Source organism: Rhododendron vialii, chromosome 13a (genome assembly GCF_030253575.1).
Source record: "Rhododendron vialii isolate Sample 1 chromosome 13a, ASM3025357v1".
Lineage (NCBI taxonomy): Eukaryota > Viridiplantae > Streptophyta > Magnoliopsida > Ericales > Ericaceae > Rhododendron > Rhododendron vialii.
This window is the reverse complement of record NC_080569.1, coordinates 7,960,121-7,987,709: the sequence shown is the minus strand read 5'-3', so window position 1 is coordinate 7,987,709 and position 27,589 is coordinate 7,960,121. Positions and strand designations below refer to the sequence as shown.

The window sequence follows — 27,589 nt, the reverse complement described above, 5'->3', positions numbered from 1 at the left end:
AGTCTCCACCTCTCCTCTCACTCATTCCACTGCTGGAAAATTGAATTCTAACACAAAACCTCAACCCCTCTCTCTCTCTCTCTCTCTTATTTCTCTACACCACCACCAACTCACATGGAAACCCCACTCCTCCTCTTTACCGTGGCTGCTGCCACCTCAGCATACCTCCTCTGGTTCTACCTCCTCTCCCGCCGACTCACCGGCCCAAAAGTCTGGCCCCTCGTCGGCAGCCTCCCTCTCCTCTTCATAAACCGGCGGCGCATCCACGACTGGATGGCCGCAAACCTCCGGGCCACGGGTGGGGCGGCCACCTACCAAACCTGCACCATCTGCATCCCATTCCTAGCTCGCAAACAAGGGTTCTACACGGTCACGTGCCATCCACGGAACATCGAGCACATCCTCCGAACCCGGTTCGACAACTACCCCAAGGGGCCCGATTATCAGGCCGCGTTCCACGACCTCTTGGGCCAGGGCATCTTCAACAGCGACGGCGAGACGTGGCTGATCCAGCGCAAGACTGCCGCACTCGAGTTCACGACCCGGACACTCCGGCAAGCCATGGCCCGCTGGGTTAACCGGACGATCAAAAACCGTCTCTGGCACATCTTAGAGAAGGCCGCGACGGAACACACTTCCGTAGACTTACAGGACTTGCTGCTCCGCTTAACGTTCGACAACATCTGCGGGCTCACGTTCGGCAAAGATCCGGAGACACTCTCTCCGGATCTACCCGACAACCCGTTCGCCAAGGCTTTCGACTCTGCTACGGAAGCCACCCTCCAGAGACTACTCTACCCGGGTTTTTTGTGGAGGTTGCAGAAGTTTTTGAACATAGGGGCAGAACTGAGATTGGAAAACAGCCTCAACATTGTCGAAAATTACATGACGGAGGCTCTCAACGCACGGAAACAAGCTCCCTCGGATGACCTCTTATCCCGGTTCATGAAGAGACGGGACACGGACGGAAACATGTTTCCAGACGCGGTCTTGAAACGGATCGCGCTCAACTTCGTCCTGGCCGGAAGGGACACGTCGTCGGTGGCCCTGTCTTGGTTCTTCTACTCCGTCATGAACGACAAGCACGTGGAGGAGAAAATCGTAGCCGAGATCACGACGGTGTTGAAAGAAACCCGCGGGGAGGACCCGCGGGCGTGGGTCGACGACCCGCTCGTCTTCGACGAGGCAGACCGCCTGGTTTACTTGAAGGCGGCGCTGGCAGAGACACTGAGGCTGTACCCATCGGTGCCGGAGGACTTCAAGTACGTGGTGTCCGACGACGTCTTGCCGGACGGGACCCACGTGCCGGCGGGGTCCACGGTGACGTACTCGATATACTCGGTGGGGAGGATGAAGAGCATATGGGGGGAGGACTGCATGGAGTTCAAACCGGAGAGGTGGCTGTCGGAGGACGGGGACCGGTTCAAGACGCCGAAGGACGGGTACAAGTTCGTGGCGTTCAACGCCGGCCCGAGGACTTGTCTCGGGAAGGATTTGGCTTATTTGCAGATGAAGTCCGTGGCTTCAGCGGTGTTGCTGAGGTACCGGTTGGCGCCGGTTCCCGGCCACAGGGTGGAGCAGAAGATGTCGCTGACGTTGTTTATGAACAACGGCCTTCGGGTGTACTTGCACCCGCGCGTACTTTGAGCTCTAGAAGAGGGCAATTTGGGAAAATGAGGACGTGATGGTTTATGGAATCTGAAAGGGTATATTGGTCATTTGAATTTGTATTTACTACTATTTTTTTTTTCCCCTTCACACACAGTTTAATTGTTTGTAATGCTTGTTTGGTTTCATTTGAGCGCATTTACTTTGTCACCCAAGAGAGTTGTGTTAGTCAAAAATTGAGATTGGGAGATGCTGCCAAGCAGAGGTGCTTGGCAGCGATGCCGGCCGTTGATTCCGAGATGAACGGCCGGATTGGCCGCTCGGCACCCGCTCGGCAGGGGTGCCGCTCGGCAGGGTCCCCGGGTCCAATTGAGAAGGTGCTTTCTCTTGTATACAAAAATGGGATTGTAATTTCCATAGCTATAGATATGGGTTTTCATAGATTCATATGTAATACTCCAACATATAATGAAACATAAATATATATATTCTTGTTTCTCACCTAAAAAGGAAGGACCAAAGAATTGTAACGATGTGAACTGTGACATGTAAATCATTTTGATAAGAAAATAATAGCCCAGCAAAACTTGACTTGATTAGCCGTATTGAGAGAGAGAGAGTCCCGACCCTAACCCGTTCCTAAAGGTGTTAGTCATAACAAAATGCCAGTGTTATAATTACTAAGGCCATTTCAATAATAATCATCTCGCTAGCAACGGGACTAAAGGGACTCAAATAACGACAAGCGGAAACAAAATATATTTCATTACATATCCACAAAACTAGTTGTTCTTACAAAAAGGATCCTTACATGGCAAATCACCAAGAGGTGTGCATAATTACAAGTCAAAAGTGTTCACAAAATGCAACTCTCTATCTACAAGTTCACATTTACATGGTACGTCCAAAAGAAAAGGCTTCACGCCACCACTCTACTCTCCGTTGCCTGAAAGGTGGAAAAATAATATAAGTCGAAGCTCGTATGAATGACCAATACATAAGTTACATACTTTCTATGGACAATGATAAAAACATTTCATAAGGATTCAGTCGTAGAAAAATAGTCTTGATATAAAGCACATTCCACTAGTCTTGTGTGGCTACCAGGCGTCCCCGGTAATGGATAAGCTTCAACGTCTTAGCATTACCCCTAGCGTTTTATGTGTCATCTTGTAGGAATGTCTTTACTAGATAGAAAAACGTATTCACCTTTTATTAATACTAGTGCTTACCTGTGCCTACGGCACTACGCACCCCGGTTGGAATTGTCTGTGCCTATGGGCACTTGCTAGCTAGTGGCTCAAACACTAAATCGATTCATTAGTGTATAGTATGTGATCCTTTTCTTAATGGCATGAAAAAGAATTACTCATGCTTACGGCACTTCCCAAACTAAAATTTGAAGCTAGCTACAAAGAACATTTCTAACACCAAAAACTGCCAACGATGATCTTAATAGAGCATTGCCTTTGCTTTTAGACACCAAAACTCCAAAAAAAAAAAAAAAAAAACAGAGACAAAAAATTTAAAAAAATCCCAATCCCAATCCCAATAAACTCCAAAAATTTTCAAATACCTTTGCTTTTAGGGAGCTTTCTTTATCGACCGTCCATGCAGCTTGTATGCTTTCTTCTAAATGGATATGGTTTCTTTGTTAGACCCCTTTTGCTGACACCAAAACTTCAAAAGAACAGAGACCAAAAATCCAAAAAAATCTCAATCCCAATCCCAGTAAACTCCAAAAAATTCCAAATACATTTGCTTTCACGAAGCTTTCTTGGCCCAGCTCCCACCGTCCACGATACTTGACAGATTTGAAAGATTTCGACGGGTAAGGAACATTCCACGCAACTTTATTGGCCCAGATTTGAAAGATTTCGCTGGAGATTCGAAAGAGCGGTGTAGAGAGAGAGAGAGAGAGAGAGAGAGCCAAACGCCAATAGAAGTAGGTTTTTTTTATATATGCTTCCGACAAAATTTGATTTAGGTAAAAAGAACCGATGGCATTTTTGTAATATATTTGTAAAAGTGTGGGTGTTTTCTTAAGAGAGTTGGAGAGCACATATCAGCCCTTAGATCAAGTGAATCTCAACCCTCCTTTCAACTTGTGTTTGTGTGGTCCCCACACCTTTTTGTTTTATTAGGTAGATTCCATGGAGTTCATATCATGGTACAAAACATATACGATAAAGCTTTGCAATGAAAAACTTATATAAAACCACGTAATTTAGGTATTAATTATGACACTCACCTCCGTTCACGTGTCACACGAATCTCCTATAACAAGTAGGCAATAAAAACATGATTAGAAGATGTTAACAAGCCTATCTTTATGACCATAAGGTCCTAAGGTAAAAATATGAAGTTAGATAACTCGTCTCAAGAAATAATTCCAGACAACCTGTAATTTCACCAACTTTATCCCAAAATCTGACTTTGCACAGGAATAATTAAGGCACAAACTCCACATACTTTTTAAGATCTATGAATCTAGTTTCAAAATTAAAAAACGGTTCGCAATTTGGTCACTCGAGCTAGAAGATATGGCCGTTTTTTCAATACATATCAGTGCTAACTGCACGGTTTTGAAATAGAGTAATGCTAGGTTAAGAATTTCTAGAGTCTAATACTTCGAATTTGATCTTGAAATTTTTACCACATACAAAAGACTTATAGAGGAACTCTCAATGAAAATTTCATGAATTTTGGAGCTTTAGAACTACCTTAACAAAATTTCCGACTCCAAAACCTTTCAATACACTTCAAACTCATACCAAAACCTCACTAATCATGCTCGAACTCATAGATATAGGAGAGCTACTTCAAGAACATCAAATTCATGCATCAAAGTAAGTTCAAAACATGAAATTCAAGGAATTCAATTAGGGTTCATGGGCTTCTTTAAGAGTTCTACCCAATTCAACTTGTAATTGAGCTAAGACCCATAAAATTCTTCACTTAGACATATAATTCAACTACCAAAACATAGCTTCTAGTGAGAGATGCAAGAATTACCAAATCAAGACTTCAATTCCAAGCTATCAAGATCAAACCCTAAGTTTTCCCCCTTCTTCTTTCTTGTTCCTGCTCGGTTCTCTCTCTACGTAGATGATAGGAACGAAGATGATCGGAACGAAATAAGAACAACGTAGAACACTCCTCCCTTTGTCTTATAAGGCTTTTAAGAAAATTATTAAGTGTATGTGCGCCACATGCTATCTTGTGTTCCAATTTCCATTAATTTAACAAGTAAAACAAATTCCTAACTCATATAATTAACCCCAAACGTAACAAATAGTCAAACTCTAAATATAATTAAAGAATCGGGGGTTAGAGAGAGAGAGAGAGAGAGAGAGAGAGAGAGAGAGAGAGAGATATCATTTATATCTACCAACTTACAAGACGTAAAATCCAAGCACCATATATGCGCGGGACGTTCACAATAGAGGGACACTGTCAACACGATGATATCATTCCAGTATCACGGATAATTCAAAAGTTCAAACTCGTGTAAAATGATCAATAATTTTGCGAAAAATAAAGAAAACACAACCCCCATAATGTGTACTAGTAATGAAGCAACTTATCTCTCCTCTCACAAGTCACATGTATATATCCAGTCTCTTGCATGGAAAGACACAACCAGGCTAAACCAAAAGATGATGCACCAAAGTCCCAGACACCAATTATCCCAAAGATTGTAGGGAATGGTGGCCTAGCACAATAAGCCCATTACTGGGTGGATGGGTCCATTAGATAAAGCTCACTCCCACATAAAAATGGGCCATGACCCGTGGGCCTAGCTAAGAAGAGATCTCCATTTCTCACCACCAAAAGTTCTCAGGCATGAACTCTGTTCTCCGGAGCGTCCCCCTGCATCGGTCATGATTCCAAATTGTGAACACTTCATCGTGGATCATTTCGGCCAGCTGCTTCCGTTCAAGAATTTTCTTACTCCGTATGAGTTAAGACTCCGTGAACCTTTTGGAGAACGAAAAAGGACTGGGGCCTACTAGAGGCATAATGACGGTCTTTGCTGTATGACGTCAGTAATATACACATTAAAAACGGTCACATATGTGATACATGAAATACTCGTTCCACAGGATGTGACGATAATCTAAAGCATATGCCTAGAGACTTATTGAATGACTTCGTCTGCAAAGGAAGACTTTCTATACGTACAATACAAGTGCAAAGAGTTACGATATGGACTAGTGCGTTTAGGCCGACATAACGATTGGTGTTTGAAAGTAAACTTTGCTTATTACTATTGACTTGTGGCTTTTTCCTAACGCCAAAAACACTTGACTGAAACATACAAATTTCATTAGAATAGCTTTTTGGCCTTTTCAATTTTTTAGTTATTTTGATGGTGGTCTTTTCTTTTCCTTTTTAACTTTTTTCTCCCATAAACTTTGGGTCCAAATGACGATCTTACCCATACTTTCTGGTTCCAGCTGTTGTATGAAAGGACTTTTGGAGGGTATTGTAGGTAATTCAGCTTGGACGGTAGGGCCCGGGAAAAGTGGGTTGGCGGGAATGGCTCAGACTATTCCACGGGATGGCGCCAAAAAAACCCGTATTTAAAGTAAGCTGGGTATGCCTAAGGGCTGAGGCTTTTTACATGCCAGCCCAAGTAATGGGGCCTATTTTTACCTTGGGGAATTTTTAGGTCGGTCCTAAAAATTAAGTTTGGACTTAATTTAATTCTGCATAATTATTTATATTTTTTATTTCAATTATGCCCCTTCACGTGTATAAGCACACTGAACTAGAGAGTATTTAGTATAAAAAAATTATCCAATGCTCCATGAGCATTGGTGCACCATTAAACATTGTTTAAATTTCAAAAAGTCATATCTTCTGTTGTAGATATTCATTTTTTAAAAAAAATTATATTTTTAGAACCTACTCGACGATATCTACCATATAAGATCTATATTGAATATGAAATTATGTAAGATTAAAAAAATATCATTTTTTATGAGAAATCTCTATGAGAACTGTTTCTAGGATAATTGTCTCTATGAGAATTGTTTATAAGAATTATTTCTATAAGAACCGTTCCTATGAAAACTGTCTTTATGAGAACTGTTTCGGACAAAAATACCCTTGGCGATGTGAACTGACTATGAGAACTGTAAATTCTCATAGTCAGCTCTATGAAAACTATGTGAAATGACTATGTGAACTGAAAAATACACAGTTCAAATAGTTTCACCACACACTTAAATAAATAGTTCTCATAGAAAATACGTAGTTATCATAGAAAATACACAGTTTTCATGGACAATACTTAATTCTCATAGAAAATACATAGTTTTCATAGATAGTTGTCATTACCAATATACAGTTCTTTTAGAAAAATACACAGTTCTTATAGACAGTTTCTCATAGAAAAATATAATGTTCCCGTAGAAAATACACAGTTCTTATAGACAGTTTTCATATGTAATACACAGTTCTCATAAAAAAATACAATGTTCTGATATGAAATGCACAGTTCTCATAGACAGTTCTTACCCTTAGCTATGTGAACTGAGTATGAGAACTGTCAATTCTCACAGTCAGTTCTATGAAAACTATGTGAAAATGGCTATGTGAACTGAAAATATACAGTTCAAATAGCCTCACCACACATTTAATACACAGTTCTCATAGAAAATATGTAGTTGTCATGAAAAATACACAGTTCTCATGGACAATACTCAATTCTCATAGAAAATACACAGTTCTCATAGATAGTTGTCATGGACAATACACAGTTTTCATAAAAAATATACAGATTTCTTGAAAAAATACACAATTCTTATAGACAGTTCTCATAGAAAAATACAATGTTCCAATAAAAAATACACAGTTCTTATAGATAGTTATTATGTATAATACACAATTCTCATAGAAAAGTACAATGCTCTCATATAAAATACACAATTCTCATAGATAGTTCTCACAGAAAATATACAATTCTCATAGAAAATATATAGTTCTCATAGAAAATGCATAATTCTTATAGACAGTTCTTATGGACAAATACACAAATCTCATAGGAAAAAACACAGTTCTCATAGAAAATACATAATTCTCATAGACACGTCTCATAGAAAAATACATAGTTCTCATAGAAAGTACACAATTTTCATAAAAAAAATACATAGTTCTCATGGAAAAATATACAGTTCTCATAGACAGTTTTCATAAACAATACAGAGTTCCCATAAAAAAATATACAGTTCTCATAAAAAATACACATACGATCAAAAATTGAACAAAAACAAAAAAAGATAATCAAAATCAAATATAGTTATAAATGTTCTCATCGCCATGTTTTAAAAAATTAATCAAAGTAAAAAAGTAATAATTCACATAGGTAATAAATTGATTTAGAATTAAATTTTTAGTTAGCTTTATGTGCGCTAAAGCCTCGCTATATACATTGATTACAATTCAATTGTCCACGTAACTGCCTAGTTCACAGATTTCAGATATGCACTTCACATAGCCGAATTGCGATATGTCAAACACAAATCCTGATTTCCACTTCTTGTAATTGTATAAATCCTCTGCAAATTAATTACCTTTGGTGTAAGCAATTTGAATTTGGAACTCTGACTAGTCTTTGACGGTTTGTTGGTTCTTTGTAGGTGATGTAGCTCCAGTTGATGGGCAGCTGGCAGCGGCAAGGGCATTTGGCGTCAAGAGCTTGAAGAGGCAAATTCAGAACATGAGGTAGCGGTGAAGATGATACACGATAAAACCGATTTTGCCGATACAGCGCTCTTCGATGCCGGGAAGAGAGCATCACTGCCGCCGCCATCACCACGACGAAAATTAGTGGAGAATGCAGATCAATGAGGACGGCGTCAACATCATCATCGTCCGCACCAGCGTCGCCGGTGGTGGCAGCGATCGAAGGTGTTGGTAGCTGGTGGTGAAGAGGTGGTGGAAGCCGGGTGGCGCGACGGCGAAGGCGGCGGCGGTGGAAGTATTCTTCGTCACTAACCACTGGTCATGCTTCTTCGTAATCCTCGTCCAACTCGTCGTCGTCCAACTCGCCACTGGAGGCTTCGTGGCTGGTGGGTGTAGTTTGAGAGAGAAAGCGAAAGTGTGAGGGTGAGGGGCACAAAAGTCATGAACCAATATACCCGAGCCTATCTAGGTTCGGAAAGAGTAGTGCTATTGGTACCGACGGTACCATAGGGAAAATGTACCGACGGCCACCGGACGGCCGTCTCCGGCCACCGGACGGCCGATCCGAGCCGTCCAAAAATTTTAAAAAATAAAACCGAGTGGGCCTACGCGGGAATCAATGGCATCCGAGGTGTGTAGAGTACTTGATCCGAGCACCCCTTTTTCGTGTATATACACGTATATACAAATATACACGAAAAATGGGTGCTCGGATCAAGTACCCTACACACCTCGGATGCCATTGATTCTCGCCTAGGCCCACTCGATTTTATTTTTTAAAATTTTTGGACGGCTCGGATCGGCCGTCCGGTGGCCGGAGACGGCCGTCCGGTGGCCGTCGGTACATTTTCCCTATGGTACCCGTCGGTACCAATAGGATTTCTGGTTCGGAAAATATTTCAGGATTGATTTCAAACCGAGGCTAAAAAACGGGGGCAACCTCTAATTTTCTATTTTATCTTTTTCAAGCCGAAAAGCCTATTTAAGGTGAATTTGGTTTTAAAAGTTAAACAGTAATTTATTTTTGTTTTTATTTAAAAAAATTTGCATTAGTTAGTTTTGCTTCAAATTTTTGTAATTTATTGATTCGTCTCAGCGAGAGGAATTGGAAAAGTATAAAATTTTGATCGAAAGTCGTAAAATTTTTAAAATAGACAAAAATAAGTATAATAAGTTGTATTTTTGACTTATTTTTGTCTTTATTTAAAAAATTATGAGTTTCAATCATATTTTTTACTTTTTCGATTTCTCTTGATGAAACAAATCAATAAGTCACAAAAGTTTAAAGCGAAACAAACAAATATATGCAAAAAAAAAAAGTCACCTAACTTTTTAATCCAAACCTACTCTTAGTCTTCTTCGGTCGCCAAGAAATATACCCAAGGGTCCCCCTATTGAGACTTGCCTGCAGAGAAACGATAAAATTATGATGGGGGCTTTGTAAAGGCAATATCATTCCCAACTATACTTCCTGAATTTAAATGATGGATTGTTTGCCCCTTGATCTAATCGTTTAACTTTGGCAATTTCCAAGATAATGTAACCAAATGTTACTCCCTTCACATCTTTCGGCTTTGTATTTTTATGTAGAGAAGCGCTATATTATTGACTAACGTCTCAAGATTTTTAAAGGATCAGATCAAATATGATAATGGGGTTCAAAACTCTCATGCATTTGATTGAGGGTAAAAAGCATCACTACCTATAGCTAACGCTATTGACTTTCTTTTTAAAAAAAAAAACATATCATAAAGGAATTTATTTTATAGGTCGATAGACTATTAGGTCACTTAATATAACTTGTTGATGCATAATCCTAAACAAAATTAGGGATAAATAAATTGATGTGAAAAGAACTTGATTTTACCTATTCCACATAAAATGCTCAACGGTGCGATTTTAATCTTTAACAGAGTTAGACAACTATTCAGCGAAGCTACTAGAAATTATCAATCCGAGGAATTCTTAAATTCAAAATTAATGAATGAATGACTACGACATGTCAACTCCCTTGGTTGTGGTTCCATAGAGCTAGATTTGATGATAATTGCAGTTCTTTTTTTTTTTTTTTTGTGTGTGTGGATAAGATCGGAAATTCGAATAATAGCAGTTCTATGCTATATCAAAGAACACAATCGACCTAGTAGTAAAGATGTTCGTAATTTGACCCGAATGGTTTAAATTAGGAAAAATATACATATACATACATGTGCACATCTGTTAGATCTCTATAGGGGGTCCAGGCTCCAAATTAAAGAAAACGAGAGAAAAGGCCGACGTCTAAAAAGATAAAAATAACTTATGGAAAATTTGAGAGGAAACAAATATTTTCAGTCATATAAGAGCAACTTTATCAGTTGAGGTAAAATAGCTAAAAAACTATTTTACCTAAGCAAAACCTTCAAATGAGCATTACTCCAGATTATGTAAAGGCTCAGGTAAAACCCATTTATGAATAGTGCTTAGGTAAATATACCTAAGAACTATTCACCATATGTATATTATTTTATTAATTGTTCTCTCCCCTCTCCCCAGAAAAGCAAAATAAAATAAAAGTAATAATATTTTAATAGAGAATATATAAGTTAAATAGATAGTATTGGTGTAGTGTTGAAAGAGATATGAGTAGATAAAATGAAAAAGTACACTGTTTACTAGTATTTTTACCTAACAATTGATAAACTTGCTCTAAGGTACTCCCTCCGTCCCAAATTTTTTGCCTGGTCCGTAAAACGGAGTGTTAAAAATAATACTCTCTCCGTCCCAAATTGGATGTCAATTTTTGATATCTGTGCCAATTTCAATTACCTATATCTTTCAATATGGATCTCAAAATATATGCAATATGAATCTTGTTTAATAGTTCTTAATTAGTTCTATTATACAAAGTTTTCAAACTCATGAAAAATATTATAGATTGAAAGATATAAGCGATAAAAAATGACACGAGTTTCAAAAATTGTCATCTATTTTGGGACGGAGGGAGTACAATTTTTGTAAGAAAAAATCAAAAGTTTTTCAACAACTTACTAGATATCAACGAGTACATTTAATTTGTGAAAAAAATTTGATTTTTTCTTAAAAAAAATTGTATTATTTTTAACACTCCGTTTTGCGGACCGAACAAAAAATTTAAAATGAAAAGAGTAAAACGTTTTATTTTAAAATATATTTTACACTGTTTTTCCCACAAAACAATAAAAAATGAGTAAAATATTTTACATTCATACAGACAGGGCCTAACAAATACTGGAATACTAATTTTGTCGATTCTATAGAATATGGCCATAAATGTCAGTACTACCAGTTTTGACCGTGGCACCCCACCCAGGAAAGCAGATCAAAGGAATCATCGATTATCAGCGTTGTCATCGACGCAACATCATCATCGTAATTACAACTACTAGTTAAACTAAGACACTGTCGGCAGCTTTCTGCTTTGGTGGGGGCATTGAAATTGCAAACATAATATTAGTAGTAATAAGTTTTCTGTTAACGTAACAGAAGAAAAAGTTTCAAAAGTTGATGAATGTTGGAGAAACGAAGCCAGGGTTTCGATTCCCTCGGTCTCGAAAATTCCTGTGCCTTGTGCCAAGGAATTACTTGGCTGTTGGATCGATTGTGTGTGATTTTTTCTTTTATATTTTAAATATAATGGTCGAAAAATTTCTCAGCACAAAGGTACATAGATTTTTGACATAGTGGAAATTGATTAGCATATATTCTATGAAAATTGATTTACACACTATCCTCTTTGACGCGCACACTTACTTTTTTGTCCTTTAGCACATGTATTCACCAAGCATGCAGTCCCTGCAACTTAAAAAAACTGTATTGTTTCAGGGATTGTTTAGTAAAATTCAGGTGCTAAAGGAAAAAAAAAAAAAAAGGTGTAAATCAATTTCATATTCTATTAGTTAAAGAATGAGGTAAATGCAATGTAGGTAACCAAACGATCAGACAGCATGTGTCTTTTGGAATAGTAAATGGTCAAATACTATAAAGAGAGAATGATCTCAAAACTGAAAAATAACCTTGTCACAATCATGTATGTGGCTATATATCAAAGAGACAAATATTATAGACAAATATAGAAACGGACAAATACCATAGACAAGACCACATGTCTATATCCCTATACAAGTGCCGTGTCCCGTTCAATGCACGGGGCAGTTCAATGCACGGGGCACCACGTAGAGTGCCCCAAACTCTCATCTACCACACATTTGTGTGGGTTTCACACATTTTTTGGTGGAGACCACGCAAATGTATAGTAGAAAAAGAGTTCGGGGCATCCCATAACGGCGTCCCAAGAGAATTGAATAATTTTTCCTTCCCTTTAGTCAGGACTCGGCTAAACCCATGTTCCCGCGCACTCTCTCTCCTCCGGATTTGGACCCATGTTTCCCTCCCACCCCTTTTAACAAATAAAAAAAGTTAAAATTCTAGGAATTTAGGATTCTGGATTTAGAAAATTTCAAGGGCTCAACACATTTGTATAGGATATTGATACCCTCCAAGCAGTACATGCAGAGGTGTGTGCTAGCTGTGCTGGCCGGTTTAATTAAACAATTTCAAATCCTATTTCTATAAGTTTGGTTGTTGATGAGGATTGAAGAACAAATGGAGAATTGGACAAATTAAATCATATATTTCTTTATCTTCTTACACGATGCAACAAAATAAGAAAAAAAGAAGAAGAAGGGGAAATGAGCAGAAGGTGCAGGCATTGGATACCCCTTGAGAAGATGACAACTTCTAGTGCAGTCTAGTTCATTTAATGGTTTGACTGTAGGACTATTCTTCCATTATCCAAAAAAAAAAAAAGGTTTATGCACAATTTTAACAATGATGTATTTATTGAGAATGTAGAATAACAAAGTTACGCTGAGTTTTTGGGTGAGTTGGATTAGTTGGTGATTTACACTAATAATAATATTCCGACGGTATCAGGGTAGACAATTATTTTTTTTCTGAACGACATACAAAGATATTTTATTAATCAAATGTAATAGATGCAAAAGATTAAAAGGACAAGAGGAAAACCAACACAACGAGAAAAAAAATATTCCAACGAGGTTTGCACCCAAACTTCCGACGATTATGATATCAAATACTATATGTTGTAGGAAAGTATACATCTAATGCATTTCAAATATCCACATCAAGCGGTCATATGTACCATACGTTGTCCCTTCATCCCGATTGACATTATCCTTTTAAGTAGTTAGTCCAATTGACTTGAGATAAAGGGATTAATTTAATTAAATGAAGATAATCAATTCAATTTGCTTCAATTCCCAATCAATATGATCTCGAATAATTTTTTGTCAGGGTCAATCCGAAGATATAAATTGTTTATTGACTTGAAGTTTATAAACTTAACAAACTTTAGAACCTAAATGAAACTTTATTTTACGTACTCACTGAACAAGTTGTTTGTCAACGCGCGGATCGAGCTGATCAAGTAACTGAGTTAGAACTAATTTACCCCTCGCGGAACGAACAACAACATTACTCGAGTTGCATGCACGGATTCATGATCTAGCTAGCTTGTCCGTTGTCTAAGAAGGAAAAAAAATCGAGGGGAAAATGATGACTCAGGGCGTGTTTTGATAAATAATATTCGTCAAGGACATGCTGAGAACATTTGTTAATGTTGAAAATGTCCTTGACGGGTATTAATTATCAAAATACGTCATTGGCTATGATTTTCCCAAAATCAAGACATAACAAAAGGGAAAAAAAATCCTAACTATAAAGCCATGATGTAGGCAGAAATCTTTGCATCAAGTTATTGGATTCGTCTACATTAATTTGAGGACTACTAATAAAATTAACCGAGTAATTATTCAGCACTCCAAGAGTACAAAGTGGCGTTGCCTACATGATACTTCAATATTTTATGTAACAACAAATTTTGCGGTAGGATACTACTCCCTCCGTCCCTTATTTATAGTCCGGTATTCCATTTTGGGTTGTCCCTTAATAAGTGTCCATTTTGTAAAGTTAGTGAGGTAAAAGTTGGTGAATTGTCTATTTTGTCCCTAAAAGTAGATTTCATTTTAAAAAGTAAGTGAGTAAAAGTGTAATGATGATGGATAAGTAGGGAAAGTGGAGAAAAAAGTTGATGTGAAAGGTATAATGATGATGTCTTTTTAATAAGTTGGAATTACGAAGCAGGACACTTAAAAAGGGACGGAGGGAGTATCATTTATTCTCATTGGGAGTGACGCACATTACGTGATGACGATATTTTATTTGCGAGGAATACCACATGATGATACCACCTGCTTATAACCCTTAATCTTAATCATGTGACTCAAAATATTAACCATGTGTTATACATCAGTGGTTCACGAATCCTTGTATACCACACATGTTTCCTAATTCTCGATGTGGAATGGTGGGATCTCACACCAACGGTACTCCATAATTGGCCAAATTAACCGTTCTCTCCTTTACAGGGCCGATCTATGCACACAGAGAGAGAGAGAGAGAGAGAGAGAGAGCGAGCTGCCATGAAGAACCTTTCCTTTCCACCTCCCTCCCCATGGCTTTACTCCTCCAAACTGGTCCCTACCTAATTTCTCCTTTACATTCTTCCTTTCCTTTCCACTGCCTTCCCCTCTCTAACCTCTTTCTTCTTTCTACTAAGTACTACCATCACACACTCTCTCTCTCTCTCTCTCTCTCTCTCTCTCTCTCAGCATATGGCATTGCCGTTAACGGACTTCAATCATCCACAATAATGGCAAGCTTCCGACCATTCTTCAACAACTTCATCTCTCTCCTCCTCCTCCTCCTCGTTCACCTCGGTTGCTTCTTCATCACGTCCAGTCCCCTCCACCACCACTCAAGGAAACAAAAGGACGACGCATCTCTCCTCCCTCACTCCTCTCCATCTCTCAAGCGCAAGACCACCAAAGCTCTCTCCTCCTCTTGGTCCTTCCTCAAACGCATCATCGTCTTCACCCACAAGCCCACCGCTACCCGAACCCACCCGAACCCGGATTCCTCCACCGCCACCACTACTCCACCTCCGTCCTCTTCCCTCGTCTGTCTTTTGTCACCCGACTCTCTCGACTCGGATCCTCCACTTAAGCGGCCGTTGACCGCGTCCCGACCTGAATCCGACATCTCATCCCACCAACAATTCTACCCGCTCCGGAACGACATCTACCCATGCCCGGCCTGTGGCGAGATTTTCCTCAAACCCAACCTCCTCGAACACCACCAAACAGTTAAACACGCTGTTTCGGAGCTCCACGACTCGGATTCGGGTAAGAACATCGTCCAGATCATATTCAACACGGGCTGGCCCGGTAAGATCAAAACCCCGAACGTTTTCAGGGTCTTGAAGATCCACAACAGCCCGAAAATACTGACCCGGTTCGAGGAGTACAGGGAGAGCGTCAAACTGAAGGCCGCTGTCAGGAGACGCGATGAGCGGTGCGTGGCCGACGGCAACGAGCTCCTGCGGTTTCATTGCGCCACGTTCCTGTGCGACCTGGGGCGGAACGGCAGTTCCAGCGTGTGCGGCCAGCAGTACTGCAGCGTGTGCGGGATCATAAAGTCGGGGTTCTCGCACAAGGTGGACGGGATCGCCACGATGTCCACCAGCTGGAGGGCGCACGCAGCGATCCCGGAGGAGATCGAGGAGGAGTTCGGGTTCATGCACGTGAAGCGGGCGATGCTCGTGTGCCGGGTGGTCGCCGGCCGGGTCGGGTGCGACGGCGGGTACGTGGATAAAGAGGACTCCGGGTTCGACTCGGTGGTGGTGGGGAAGGGGCCTGGGACAGAACGCGGCATCGTGGTCAGATTGGACGAGGAGGATGAGCTGTTGGTGTTTAATCCGAGGGCTGTGCTGCCTTGCTTTGTGATTGTGTACACGGTTTGATTGTGATCGATCGGTGTGCGGTGTGGCCTAGTATTAGACAGGTAAAGAAAGGTGTTTCTGGAAGAATAGCTGGGAAGATTTGTTTTGTTTTATGGTGGGGTTTCTCTGTTTGTGCTTTGGAAGGAGGTGCAGTCTTGTTTTGTAAAGCTACTAGTTTTGTTTTTGTTTTCGGTTTGTATTTTACCTTTATATATTACATTATTACTCCTATGATGGGAAAATCTTTATTTACGGAGGCCAATCTCAGCCGACTAAAAGTGTTTTGGACGATTCAGATTAAAGACAGTCTATTAACAGTAATAGATATATATTATTACCGGTTAAAGATTAAAAATATATCTCAGTTGTTGATTGCTAAAATGGACAGGTGAGATTGCGAGTTCTACGTGAACAACTTATTCACGGTCCTTCTGTGAATAAGTTTTCTCTCTGCTATGATATGATATGTATTAACTGTATGCATCGACTGGCCGGGCCAAGGCCTAAGAATATCACATGATGCTTACTTACAATGTGCCATTATTTTGTCCTTGACCCGACCTATACAATTGATTGTCATCATGTGGAGAAAGAATGCCTTTTCGATCAGGTATTCATATTGGAGTATTAAACTGTCCGAATTTAGAGGAAGGTATGGTCAAGGGTTGACTAGTGAGTGATAAATGAAAAGCTTTTGAAGCGGATTGGAATTTTACAACTACTACAGCTCCATCAGGGAGTCGAATTCTCTACACTCCAATATAGAGCCATTTTTTAGAGCCAAAAATTGGCTTCGCCATTTATTTGGATGTGAAAATGACTTTTCAACTAAATAATAGCTTTAACACCAAGGGATGCGATCAAAGGCTTTTGGAGTAATTAAATATTGATGTGGGTGTGATCCAATGGCCCAAGTGGTAGCTGATCAAATAATGGGTTTATAAAAGTACATTTGAGTACTTTTGTCATAAAATTTGTAACAAATAAAACTGTGGCAAACTATAAAAATGAATTTTGACTCCTTATTATACAAAAATGGCCGGCCATTGGAGATGGGTTTTCTCAGGACCTACACGTTTTCCAATGCTGTAATTGGCCGGGTTATAGTGTCCAAGCTGCCCAACTGATATCCAACATTATTTCCTTCCAAACCCCACCATCGATCCAATATCACATCAGAATCAGATCATCGATGTGTTTCGCTTTAATTAGGTTATTTATGGCAATTGGCCGATCTCATGAGGTAAAAGAAGGAGTAGATAGCAGCAGCAGGATATAGGGCATTGCATGTTTTCGTGTTGCCCGGCCAGTCCCTTTCTGCTAGTATTTTCCCCATTTCCAACCTATAAATTAAAGAGGTGGGCCGGGCTTTAATAATACCAGTATATGCTGCATCAAACGTTTGGTAAATGCCTAAATGGAAATATATTGCATTTTCAAATTAATGCAGCCATAACTGATAAATTTATAAGCCGGACGTAAAAGTTGATCGCAGTTTTTTTTTTTTTTTTTACAATTTTCATTCAAATGTAAGAATTGATTATTAGTTTTTAATTATATAATTCTTTCCTTGTTAATACAATATTTCCACACTACCAAGGATGGGACCAGGGGGGGTCTAATGCGGCGATCGCCACGAAAAGAATTTTAGAAAATACAATTATTATATGTAAACAAAAAATTATGCCCAACTTATATAGTCTCGCCACCACTAAAATTTTTTAGTATACATTTCGTCATTGCTAAAGTAAAATCCTAGTTCCGTACTTGCACACTACTTGTTGGGTATACTTGATTTAGTTATTGCAAACCTAATATAATTTAATATCTGTGTTCCTTAATGGTAACGTAGCTCTTGGAATTAATGTAAAATTATTTGCTGCTTGACATTGAAAGCAAAATCTAGAAACTAGAATTCTTGTATTTTGTTGTAAACTTCCTACACATCAAGCGCCCAATAACCATGATTTTTTTTGTTTGTGTGTGTGGAGAAATTGCAAGAAATTTTATAAATATTAAAATTTATGTAAACTGTTTTAATATTTATAAAACCATGATTTGAGTAGTTGGTCCAATAATCATGTAATCGCACAAGAAAGTCCCAAGTTTCAGCTGATGGACTAGTATCTACAACTACTAGGTTGTCTAACCTAAGTTACACAATCTACGTACGGGTGCACAAGCCGGAGCAACAACGAGTGTGAAAATGTCATAGAAACACATCCCAAGTGAATCCGAAATGAGGGTGTACAATACTGTCGCTTTGATTAGTGAAAAAGTGTGGGATCCACGTGATCAATAGCGTCTCCCCTTTTAGCGAGGGTGAACAAATTCACGCTTCATCCCATACTAAAATTCGCAAAACCGAGGATTAAAAGCGTCAGCGCAATGTGAGGATTGAGAACGAGAGTGCAAAATCTTTTGAAGAATCATGTGATTAAGGCTCCATTTAGTTGTTGGGAATGTTGTGTGTGGAAAATTGGTTTCCATGAAAAGTGAAGTGAGGTGAAGTAAAGGAAAATGAAATTTATTTTTCTGTGTGTGTTCTTTTGATATAAATTTTGCAGAAAAATAAGAATTATTTCATTTTGGCAAGACCCATTTTTTAGGAAAGTGTTTCCTAATGGAAAAGTTGAATCTATGAATCCTACAACTTTCATGATAATTGAACACATAGAAAACTATAAAAAAAAATTAATTTTTTTTATCATTTCTCATACTTTCCGTGCAACTGAATGAAGCCTAAGAGTCTAACCGACCAACGTCCTACTATGGCAAAAGAAGGACTTGCTTGAGAGAGACCACCCCTGGGATGGGCCGAAGGCCTCCATCGTCGATCCAGACTTAATTATACGGCCACCTTGACATTTGCATGTCTTGTTCTAAGACCCATCATCTGAATGGGGTCCAATCTCCTCTGTCTCAACATTCTTGTGCCTCTGTGGTGAGAGATTTCTCGAGGCACAAAAATTTTCGGCACAAAAGATCCTGCCTCCATCCCGGCCAATTGAAGTTCGTGTCGTTGAGCAAAGGGGGGCGATTGATTGTTGGAAGCCCAAACGACAAAAGGTGCTTCGAAGCCCTACTGTCAAATGTTAAATTGCTCCAAGGTGGTATATTAGAACTAACCACAAATGTTTCTGAGGCAGGGAATTTGGACTAATTAAAGACGTTGAAGCTTAAAACCCCCAATAAACCGTTCATTTTGTGGACTTTAATGTATAATTCTCATCTATAAAAGAAATTAGGTTGACCCAGACGTTGATAGTTTTACCAATTATATTTTCCAAACCAAATATAGTTCGCTTATGCAAATTGCGATATATACTATCAATATTTATTTATAGAGAGCAACAAGTTTCGAGACCAAAAACATGAGTAGCTTGAATCTTTAAATGAAATTTGATGGATCTCATTTTGCTTGACATACAAAAATTACTACAAGAGGAATCGTGACACAACATCTTGCTTTATTTTCGAATATTGCTTCCATCCCCGGTGTTTGATTGCCTTGGATTATATTGCTTGTCTACTTCTTATTTGTTTAATAATTCTCATTATTTCAAAGACAAGAAAAGAAAAAGAAAAAGTGGAATATTTTGTATGAGTATGAAACGCAAACTTTGGCAAGAGCAAAAGGTGGAATATTTTAATTTTCGATTGTGGCCAGAATGGATTATGAATCTGATAGAGTGTTTGATAGATATTTGTAGAATAGATTTTGCAATAGAATAGTGTTTGAAAATTGAAAGGATGATGGTCAAAGTAGATTATGCATTAAGGAAGACAATCCAAAATGAGAATGAAAAAGCTTCCCCATTGCTAATTCTCAAATTACACCTCTGTTGAAGTGTAATTTTGAGAATGCATTACGACAATAATGTCTTATCATCACAATTCAGCTTCCAACGGAAAAAAAAACCCACCAAATGCAGAATGGGAAGCCACAGTTTGGCTCCCAAACAGCCTAGAGACCTATTTAAAATTCTCCCTCTGTCCCATTTTTTTTTTTGGTCCATTTTTGTTATCTGTAGCGTTCTATAAATTTTTATATGTTCTTATTTATAATATTTTTATAATTTTAAAATTTTTGTATTTAAAACTAATCAAGATTTATTAAATGAGATTCACATTTCATATTATTTTTATAGACTTAATCGATAACTATTAATTGAGATCCACATTCTATATTATTGAAGATTTATATTGAAATATATAAGTGATTAAAAATAAACACAAATATCAAAAGAAAAGGCAAACAAAATCGAACGGAGAGTACTTGATAAGCCAACTTTTTTAAAAATGATTTTTTTAAAAGACGTTTTTTGAAAGGAAGGAAAGGATTTTAAAAGACGTTTAACCCTATTAAAATCGAAGTCTACTCTATGGGCCCAACCATTGACCAAAAGGTCCAAAACGGACACGGGTGGTAGTAAGCCTACTCTATGGCCCACCACATTTTGCGCGCAGAAACATCAGTTTCGAAAAAAAAAAAAAAACTGAATTTCCCACGCCCCGCCGATCTCCTTCCCCAACTTTGCTTCTCCTCATCACTGCTCTCTCTCTCTCTCTCATCCCCCCACCCCCTTCTTCTCTCTCCAGAATGGATCCCTCAAGGAATTTGACTTATGGAGCCTCAAAAACTATTCCAGTTTCGATATTCAACTGGTTAGGCCCTTTCTCACACCCCTCGAATCTCGCGATCTCAGATTGCACTCTCTCTAGAAATTCAACTCTCTCTCCTCACCCGCGTATTGGTTTCAGAGCCCGGCTTCCAATTATCAAATCCCGCGGACCTCTTTTTCGTACAATTCTGCCCCTCTGCATATCACACGGAGCGATAAATATCGTCTCGTGGTGTTCAGATCTACGCCTTTCGCTTTGCGTGCGTCGCATTGGAAGATTGACAATCACGTATTTCGCGTGACCTTTTTCGCTCTGATATTCTTTCTTCTTTCTGGACTTCAATGCGCTCAGTTCCCCTCGTTTCCTCCAGTAATTCCAAATTCCACACCCGTACTGGTATGCGTGTATTCCTTTCGATCTTAATTTCCTTTTTGCGGTATTTGGTTTACTTCAAATAGCTATGCATGTGTTGATAGTCTGTTTCGTTTATTGGGCTATAAATAGGGAATTACTACTTTGGTTTGAGAACTAGGGCATTGAAGATACTTAACAGATTGGCACATCGTCGAAATTGAGTAGTTTATTACCTCCACGTCGAGGCATACGACTTTGATTTGATTTACGCTCTGAGTTTTTGTTAATTTGGTGAAAGTTCGCAGTTCGGCTTGCTTTAGTTCTTTTTTTGCTCCATATTTTCCAAAATGAGTTGAACATTATGTTGAGGGATTTTGCCCCCGTTATATCATGAAGTGATTGAATCAAGTCTCATGATGTGCTTTGAAGAATTTAATGCGCCGGTGCGAGCCATGAATGGTGTTATAGACTTGTTGTACGACTCCAAATTAAGTATGTTTTTTTCTTCTTCTTCTCTTGTTCGGCATATGATTAACGCAAGTTAAATTGTGGTATTTTCAACTCGTGGCAGGTCAGTGACTCGGTGCCATGACGTCCGATTTCAAGTTAGATGAAGCTGAACCAGATTTCGTCTCCGTAAATGGGGTGGTGAAAATAGGCGAAAGGACTAATGTGGTACGCAAGATTCTTAATGGATTCCGTAGGCAAGGAAATAAGGTAACACCTGACAGGTAGAGTACTCTCATCTTCTTATCTGGATTCCTGGAACAGCCCATAAGTATATACTAGTAACTCTGGTATTGTTTTTGAAATGCTTTTGATAAATGAATGCTAGTTTCTTTTCCACCATGATCGTAATCTTCATGAGCTTAGGGGACTCGATCACCGGTAACCCAATACGTTATGCATCAATGGACATTCAAATTTGGGTAGAATTATTTGGAACATTTTTTTTTGCTGTGAACTTGATCTAATAAACATTGTTCTGTTACTAAATTGCCATATGAACATTCGGTTGTTTTTTAGCAAGAAAATATTGTTTTTCAATGACTCAGTAATGAATAAATTGATTGGACATTTGAAGGCCTATAATCTATGTAATTTGTCTATTTTATTAATGGCATTTAAATCCTCAAAGCAGGGGTTCTTGGGGCACTGAAGCGCCTGGTGATGATATTGTCGAACTCTTGGTTGATGAAGATGAAAAGAGAGAACATAGATCAAGAAAACTATCTGCACCTCTATTGGCTGGAACAGCTTACTGCATTTCTTCTTGCAGCATGATAGTGCTGAACAAAGTTGTTTTATCAAGTTATTCTTTCAATGCAGGAATCTCATTGATGTTTTATCAGGTACCTCAACTTATAAGGACAAAATATCCTTTCTAGCTGGGATAAAATCTTGGGCATGTCTTATTGTGCATAATTCTGAAAGCAAATCTAAATCTATTCCAAATCTGAATTTCTGATTTTTTTTCATGGTTGATCTCTAATTGGAGACACTGACTGTTTTATTGTGCCTATGGCTACCTCTCGACCCTGTTTCTTACATGTTGGATGATCAAATTTCCTCTTACCATAGTTATGTAGTTTTCTGCTAATACTAACATTACCTTTATTTCTTGCAGAATTTGCTTAGCACTGTTATAGTGGTGCTTCTGCACTTCTTTGGATTGGTGTCTCTGGAGAGGCTGAATTGGAAGCTAGTTAGGGTCTGGATCCCTGTAAACGTAATCTTCGTTGGCATGCTAGTATCAGGCATGTATAGGTAAGTTTGGATATTCTTTCTGTACTCATCACTGAATCTAGATTTAGATTGGACAAACATAAAGTCATACAGTGGAGTTGATAACAGTGAAAGAAAGGAAGTAGCAAGATAAAGTGGTTTCTGCTTAATGCTCCCAGTTTGCTTGATTAATCCAGTAATATATTGTGCCTTTAATCTGTATTGGAAAGATGTGCTCCTGACACCAAAGAATAATACTGTTGTGGTTGAGGAAATAATGTGTGAATCTACTGGGTAATATGTTCAGTGGTGTATTTTATGTGAACTCAATATTTTTTGGTTGATGGTTTCAGTTTGAACTACATAAACATTGCCATGGTGACCATTCTGAAGAATATGACAAATATTATAACAGCAGTTGGTGAATATTTCATTTTTCGGAAGCATCAGAATCGAAAAGTTTGGATTGCTATGTTCTTGATGGTAAGTTCTAGACCTTCTGTTACATTTACCTTATAAGCTAGTTCCACAATTTCGTACCTAACTGCTTATAATGTTGCTTTTGCTTAATAAAATGATATTCCTATTTTCTAGAGATTAAGAGATAGACAGGCATGGTGGTCTCTGCTTAGGGAATTGATGGGGTGGTCCTTCAGCACATTTCATTAGTGTGAATATTGATGTGCAGCACCCAGTGCAATACAACTTAAACAGGACTTCTTTCCAGAAAAGGACATTGTACTGCCTATTTCAATTTCTCATTTACTCCTTCACCGACATCAATGCTGAAAACGTAGGATCCTTGTTAAGTTTATCTTAACTGTCGCTATTTTCTCCTATGAATAATATTACAATTTTTTGTTATTAATTACATATTCACACAACAGAAAATGAAGTATACTATAAAGTTTGAAATGAAAATATAGAAATCAAATTTTAGGCACTTTCCATTCACAATATGCAAGTAACATTACTTTTACTATGAAATTCGAAATGAAAATATAGAAATCAAATTTTTGGCACATTCCATTCACAATATGCAAGTAACATTACTTTTACATGGTTCATCTTATGCTCTATCCGCTCGATCGTTTTCTTTATACTTATTCAAATAGAATTACCTTTGAGTGGACTTCAATCCTTGGTCCATTGGATTGCAGATCATTTCAGCTGTAAGTGGTGGCATCACAGATCTCTCCTTCGATGCAGTGGGTTATGCATGGCAAATAATCAATTGCATTCTAACAGCAGGCTATTCAGTATGTCTTCTCTGAAATCCCCATTCGTTCATCCTTTTCTACATGCCTTGGGCCTGTTGTCTGCCTAATGACACATACCATTTTTACCTCGTGACAGCTCACATTGCGCCGGGTCATGGACACTGCGAAACACTCGACAAAATCTGGATCACTTAATGAAATTTCAATGGTCTTGCTGAATAATATGTTATCCTTGCCTTTCGCAATCATCTTGATTCTTATGTTCAATGAATGGGAATATGTAATCAATTCGTAAGCACATGTGTCTGTTAAGTGACTGCTAAATTTGCGGCTATAAACCAATACCTTGAGCCTTATGTCTTTCTGGTTTCACCTTGCAGGGATGTAATTAGTTTGCATATGTTTTGGGTTGTCGCAACACTAAGTGGAGTGCTTGGACTTGCCATAAGTTTTACCTCTATGTGGTTTCTAAAGGAAACTGGGCCCACTACTTACAGGTAAAAGCATTGCGAATACAGTGCTTTTGTGTTGCTAATAAGTAGATGGCTGCTTTTATTTTTTGGATACTGTCTTACATTGCTTGGCAATGATTTCAGAATGTTCAGTTTTTTTTTTTTTCCTGAACAAGGTAAAATCTTATATACTACTAATCTAGGGGAATGGGGATTGGGCTGGTGGGGTATGAACCCTCACAAGGTCCAAGGAGTGTAAGACGGCTTCCACTTGGCTGCCACTCCATTTGCAGAATTTTCGGATTTCATAAGACACCAAAGTGGCCACAAGGACACCGCCATTTAGTCTGCAGCCATTACGGGAAATTAACAAAGGCTGAACCTCCACCCCCAATTTGCTAAATAAAATATGGTAAATTTACCTTGACAACAAGAATAAATTTAAGTCCTGGTACACTGGAAGTGAATTATACTTCTTCAATTAAGTATTCCCCTGTTTACAATGCAATGGCCCCTTCTGCTCTACCCTAGTTGTGTTCTCCTGCTAACATTTTGCTACTGCTTTACAGTTTGGTGGGCTCCTTAAACAAGATCCCTATCTCCATTGCTGGTCTAGTGTTGTTCAATGTTCGGGTTAGCCTAGAAAATCTCTTCAGCATACTATTCGGTAACTGAAATGATTCTCATTGTAAACCCTAATCTCTTGAGCTACCTACTTAGTTTTTTATCTCACGTCAAAAACACGTGCATTTCCTGCAGGTCTATTTGCAGGAGTGTTCTTTGCCAGGGCCAAGATGTCCTGACTCCTCAAAATTCTTCTCATCGGGGTTAAGAAAGTAGAAGATATTCTATTCATGTTTTCTGTTTGTTGACAGTGTCAATATCCCATTTGAACTAGTGCTGAAACAAAATACCGAGGACCTGAAACAAGCTGAAGTTTACACACACAAAAAAGATGTTTTTCTGTTCTTTTTCTGCTTTTTAAAAACAGTTTTGGTATACTTAGAGAATACATGAATTGAAGGATACGGAAATAGCAGTTGCAGCAACAAGCCTAGATTTGGATCAATTTCGCGGCATGCCTTTTGTATTTTTGCAGTTTATCTGGTGGGAAAGGACATTTTAAAAACATTTATATTTCAATAACATTCGTTGAAAATTCAATGTTATCCAAGGTTATATGCTAGTATTGGTAACATCTGGATTTTGCGTAATTTGTTTTCAATAATTTCTTGCCAGGCTAGGAAATTCACAACAATAGGATCGATGTTATGCAATATGGAACGAGATACAACCTAAAGCATGGCAAACTATAATACATAACACGGGAACATATGCTGCGCATGATCGATTTTGTGATGTGCTTTGGTCCGCAATATTGTAGTTTTGTTGTAACTACATATTTAATCTAATCTAAATAACCGCACCGGTTTAGCGAACAATAACAAAAAAACATCGATTTTTTGTCCGGTCAACGAAACTGTAACATATACCAGTTGCGGCATAATGTCTTGGTTTATAGAAGTAATGTTAACCATATTTCAGTATTGTGAAGGGTCGTTCCATAATCACCGCGAATTCCATTCGAAATTAGAAGTTAAAGAAGGGCACGAGCTGTCTTATACGAAGTGATAAGTAGAACAAAGTTGTAAACCATTGCCAATAACCGTTTTTTTGTAACCGGATGTCCGGGCCAACTTGCATGCACTTCGATTAATTTCAAACCCCTAAAGCTAACGATCAGATAAACTCTCCGGTGGTCACAAGAGGTTTGGCTAGGTGAGCATAAGAAACCAATAAATACTTTTCCTCCATTCAATGCCAATAAAGGTTGAAAATGCGAAAGTGGGAACTTGAAAATTTGGAGCTTAAAATCTATGACGACCGCATTTCGAAAATACTACTGACAACAAATATGGGAAGATAAGAAAACTGAAACTAATGATTTGCTGACCACGGGAACTACGGAAAGGGGAGCTGGTATGAGCAAACACAACAGCGTGCAGCTGTGCCCCATCTCACCGTCCGTCCCAACAATCAATGGTCTGAATTTTAAAAGAACTCTTTGCTAACATAATTGTTCCCCGTGGATGTAATATTGTCGAGCATATTTTTATTTATTGTGCAGGCTTCTATAATCGGTAGTCACCACGAATATCCACACAACAAAAATACGACGATAATGGTAAAGAAAAATCTTGCGTACTCTAAATTTTATGGAAAATAAATAAAAAAACAACAAAAAAGAATTTCGCGTTATCTCATTTATGTCAGCACCTCCAAAAAATATCACTGTTAAATTCGTTATATATAACTCCATAGTTGAACTTCTTTCCGTCTTTACTGTTTAAAGACCGAGCGGATAGCAACAGGATATTATATATCTTACTGGGCCAAGTTCTGGTCTAGTTTAAATTCTCCAGCGTTGGACCATTTTGGGCCGATCCAGGGTCCGAAGCAAAGATCATACCCGTTCATATTTTGGATGCCGCAAAGAAATATGTACTAGTACAAAATTAACATGATCAAATACCGATAGTTGTATCAACAACTTATGTTAGTTGCCGAGCAAATAACAAAAGCAACTAATGTTATTGAAAACAAAATGAATTGTCCGAACTTTTACCGTTCATTTTGTACTTCACAGATGCGAATTGTTGACGCAGCTATTGGTTTTCAATTCAGCTAATTTCTTTTGGGACGTACTTAATTCTTTGTGTCATCTAAAATATGAACAGTTCAGATCTTTGTTCTGGACTCGGGACGGTCCCATATCTCTCTCTCTCTCTCTCTCTCTCTCTCTCTATCCAGTGACAGGCTGTTATTATCTTAATGAACCCAACTATTGACACAGATGAATTACAAACAGATTGTGCATAGATGCGTTGTGACTTGTGGGGCACATCTCCGGGTCCCACACAAAGAATCGGAGCCGTTCATTAATTTTAAAATATTTTTTGAGAGGTCACACAAAAAACATATCATTTCGAAAACTAGAAGTGCTTGATCTAATCGTTCAATATTTCATTCAG

General features: G+C 38.5%; 3 protein-coding genes across 5 annotated transcripts; all 3 read left to right on the top strand.

Moving 5' to 3' along the window:
• Nucleotides 1–16: 16 nt before the first annotated feature.
• On the top strand, nucleotides 17–2,117 carry LOC131314339 (cytochrome P450 86A1-like). Its single transcript, XM_058342896.1, has 2 exons — nucleotides 17–1,830; nucleotides 1,963–2,117. Exon 1 carries the CDS (start codon nucleotides 115–117, stop codon nucleotides 1,645–1,647), a length of 1,533 nt encoding a protein of 510 aa, XP_058198879.1. The 5' UTR covers nucleotides 17–114; the 3' UTR covers nucleotides 1,648–1,830; nucleotides 1,963–2,117.
• Nucleotides 2,118–14,769: 12,652 nt separating this feature from the next.
• Nucleotides 14,770–16,432, top strand: LOC131314338 (uncharacterized). The gene has a single exon (XM_058342895.1). The coding sequence runs from the start codon at nucleotides 14,855–14,857 to the stop codon at nucleotides 16,199–16,201; it is 1,347 nt and encodes a 448-aa protein (XP_058198878.1). The 5' UTR covers nucleotides 14,770–14,854; the 3' UTR covers nucleotides 16,202–16,432.
• Nucleotides 16,433–20,696: 4,264 nt separating this feature from the next.
• Nucleotides 20,697–25,719, top strand: LOC131314337 (GDP-mannose transporter GONST2-like). Of its 3 annotated transcripts, none has more exons than XM_058342894.1 (10): nucleotides 20,697–21,202; nucleotides 21,737–21,891; nucleotides 22,302–22,512; nucleotides 22,788–22,927; nucleotides 23,239–23,368; nucleotides 24,046–24,144; nucleotides 24,242–24,396; nucleotides 24,486–24,602; nucleotides 25,127–25,224; nucleotides 25,317–25,719. In XM_058342894.1, exons 2-10 carry the CDS (start codon nucleotides 21,749–21,751, stop codon nucleotides 25,358–25,360), a joined length of 1,137 nt encoding a protein of 378 aa, XP_058198877.1. In that variant the 5' UTR covers nucleotides 20,697–21,202; nucleotides 21,737–21,748; the 3' UTR covers nucleotides 25,361–25,719. The 3 variants fall into 3 exon arrangements, with proteins under 3 accessions (XP_058198877.1, XP_058198875.1, XP_058198876.1); XM_058342892.1 differs by having other exon boundaries at nucleotides 21,732–21,891; XM_058342893.1 differs by lacking the exon at nucleotides 20,697–21,202 and adding an exon at nucleotides 21,212–21,652 and having other exon boundaries at nucleotides 21,732–21,891.
• Nucleotides 25,720–27,589: the final 1,870 nt, after the last annotated feature.

Bases quoted from the DNA above. Each gene is read 5' to 3' on its own strand.
- LOC131314339 (XM_058342896.1), top strand. From the start codon at position 115: ATGGAAACCCCACTCCTCCTCTTTACCGTGGCTGCTGCCACCTCAGCA.
- LOC131314338 (XM_058342895.1), top strand. From the start codon at position 14,855: ATGGCTTTACTCCTCCAAACTGGTCCCTACCTAATTTCTCCTTTACAT.
- LOC131314337 (XM_058342894.1), top strand. From the start codon at position 21,749: ATGACGTCCGATTTCAAGTTAGATGAAGCTGAACCAGATTTCGTCTCC. The intron at 24,145-24,241 runs GTATGTCTTCTC...ACCTCGTGACAG, and splicing joins TTCTAACAGCAGGCTATTCA to CTCACATTGCGCCGGGTCAT. The intron at 24,397-24,485 runs GTAAGCACATGT...TTCACCTTGCAG, and splicing joins TGGGAATATGTAATCAATTC to GGATGTAATTAGTTTGCATA.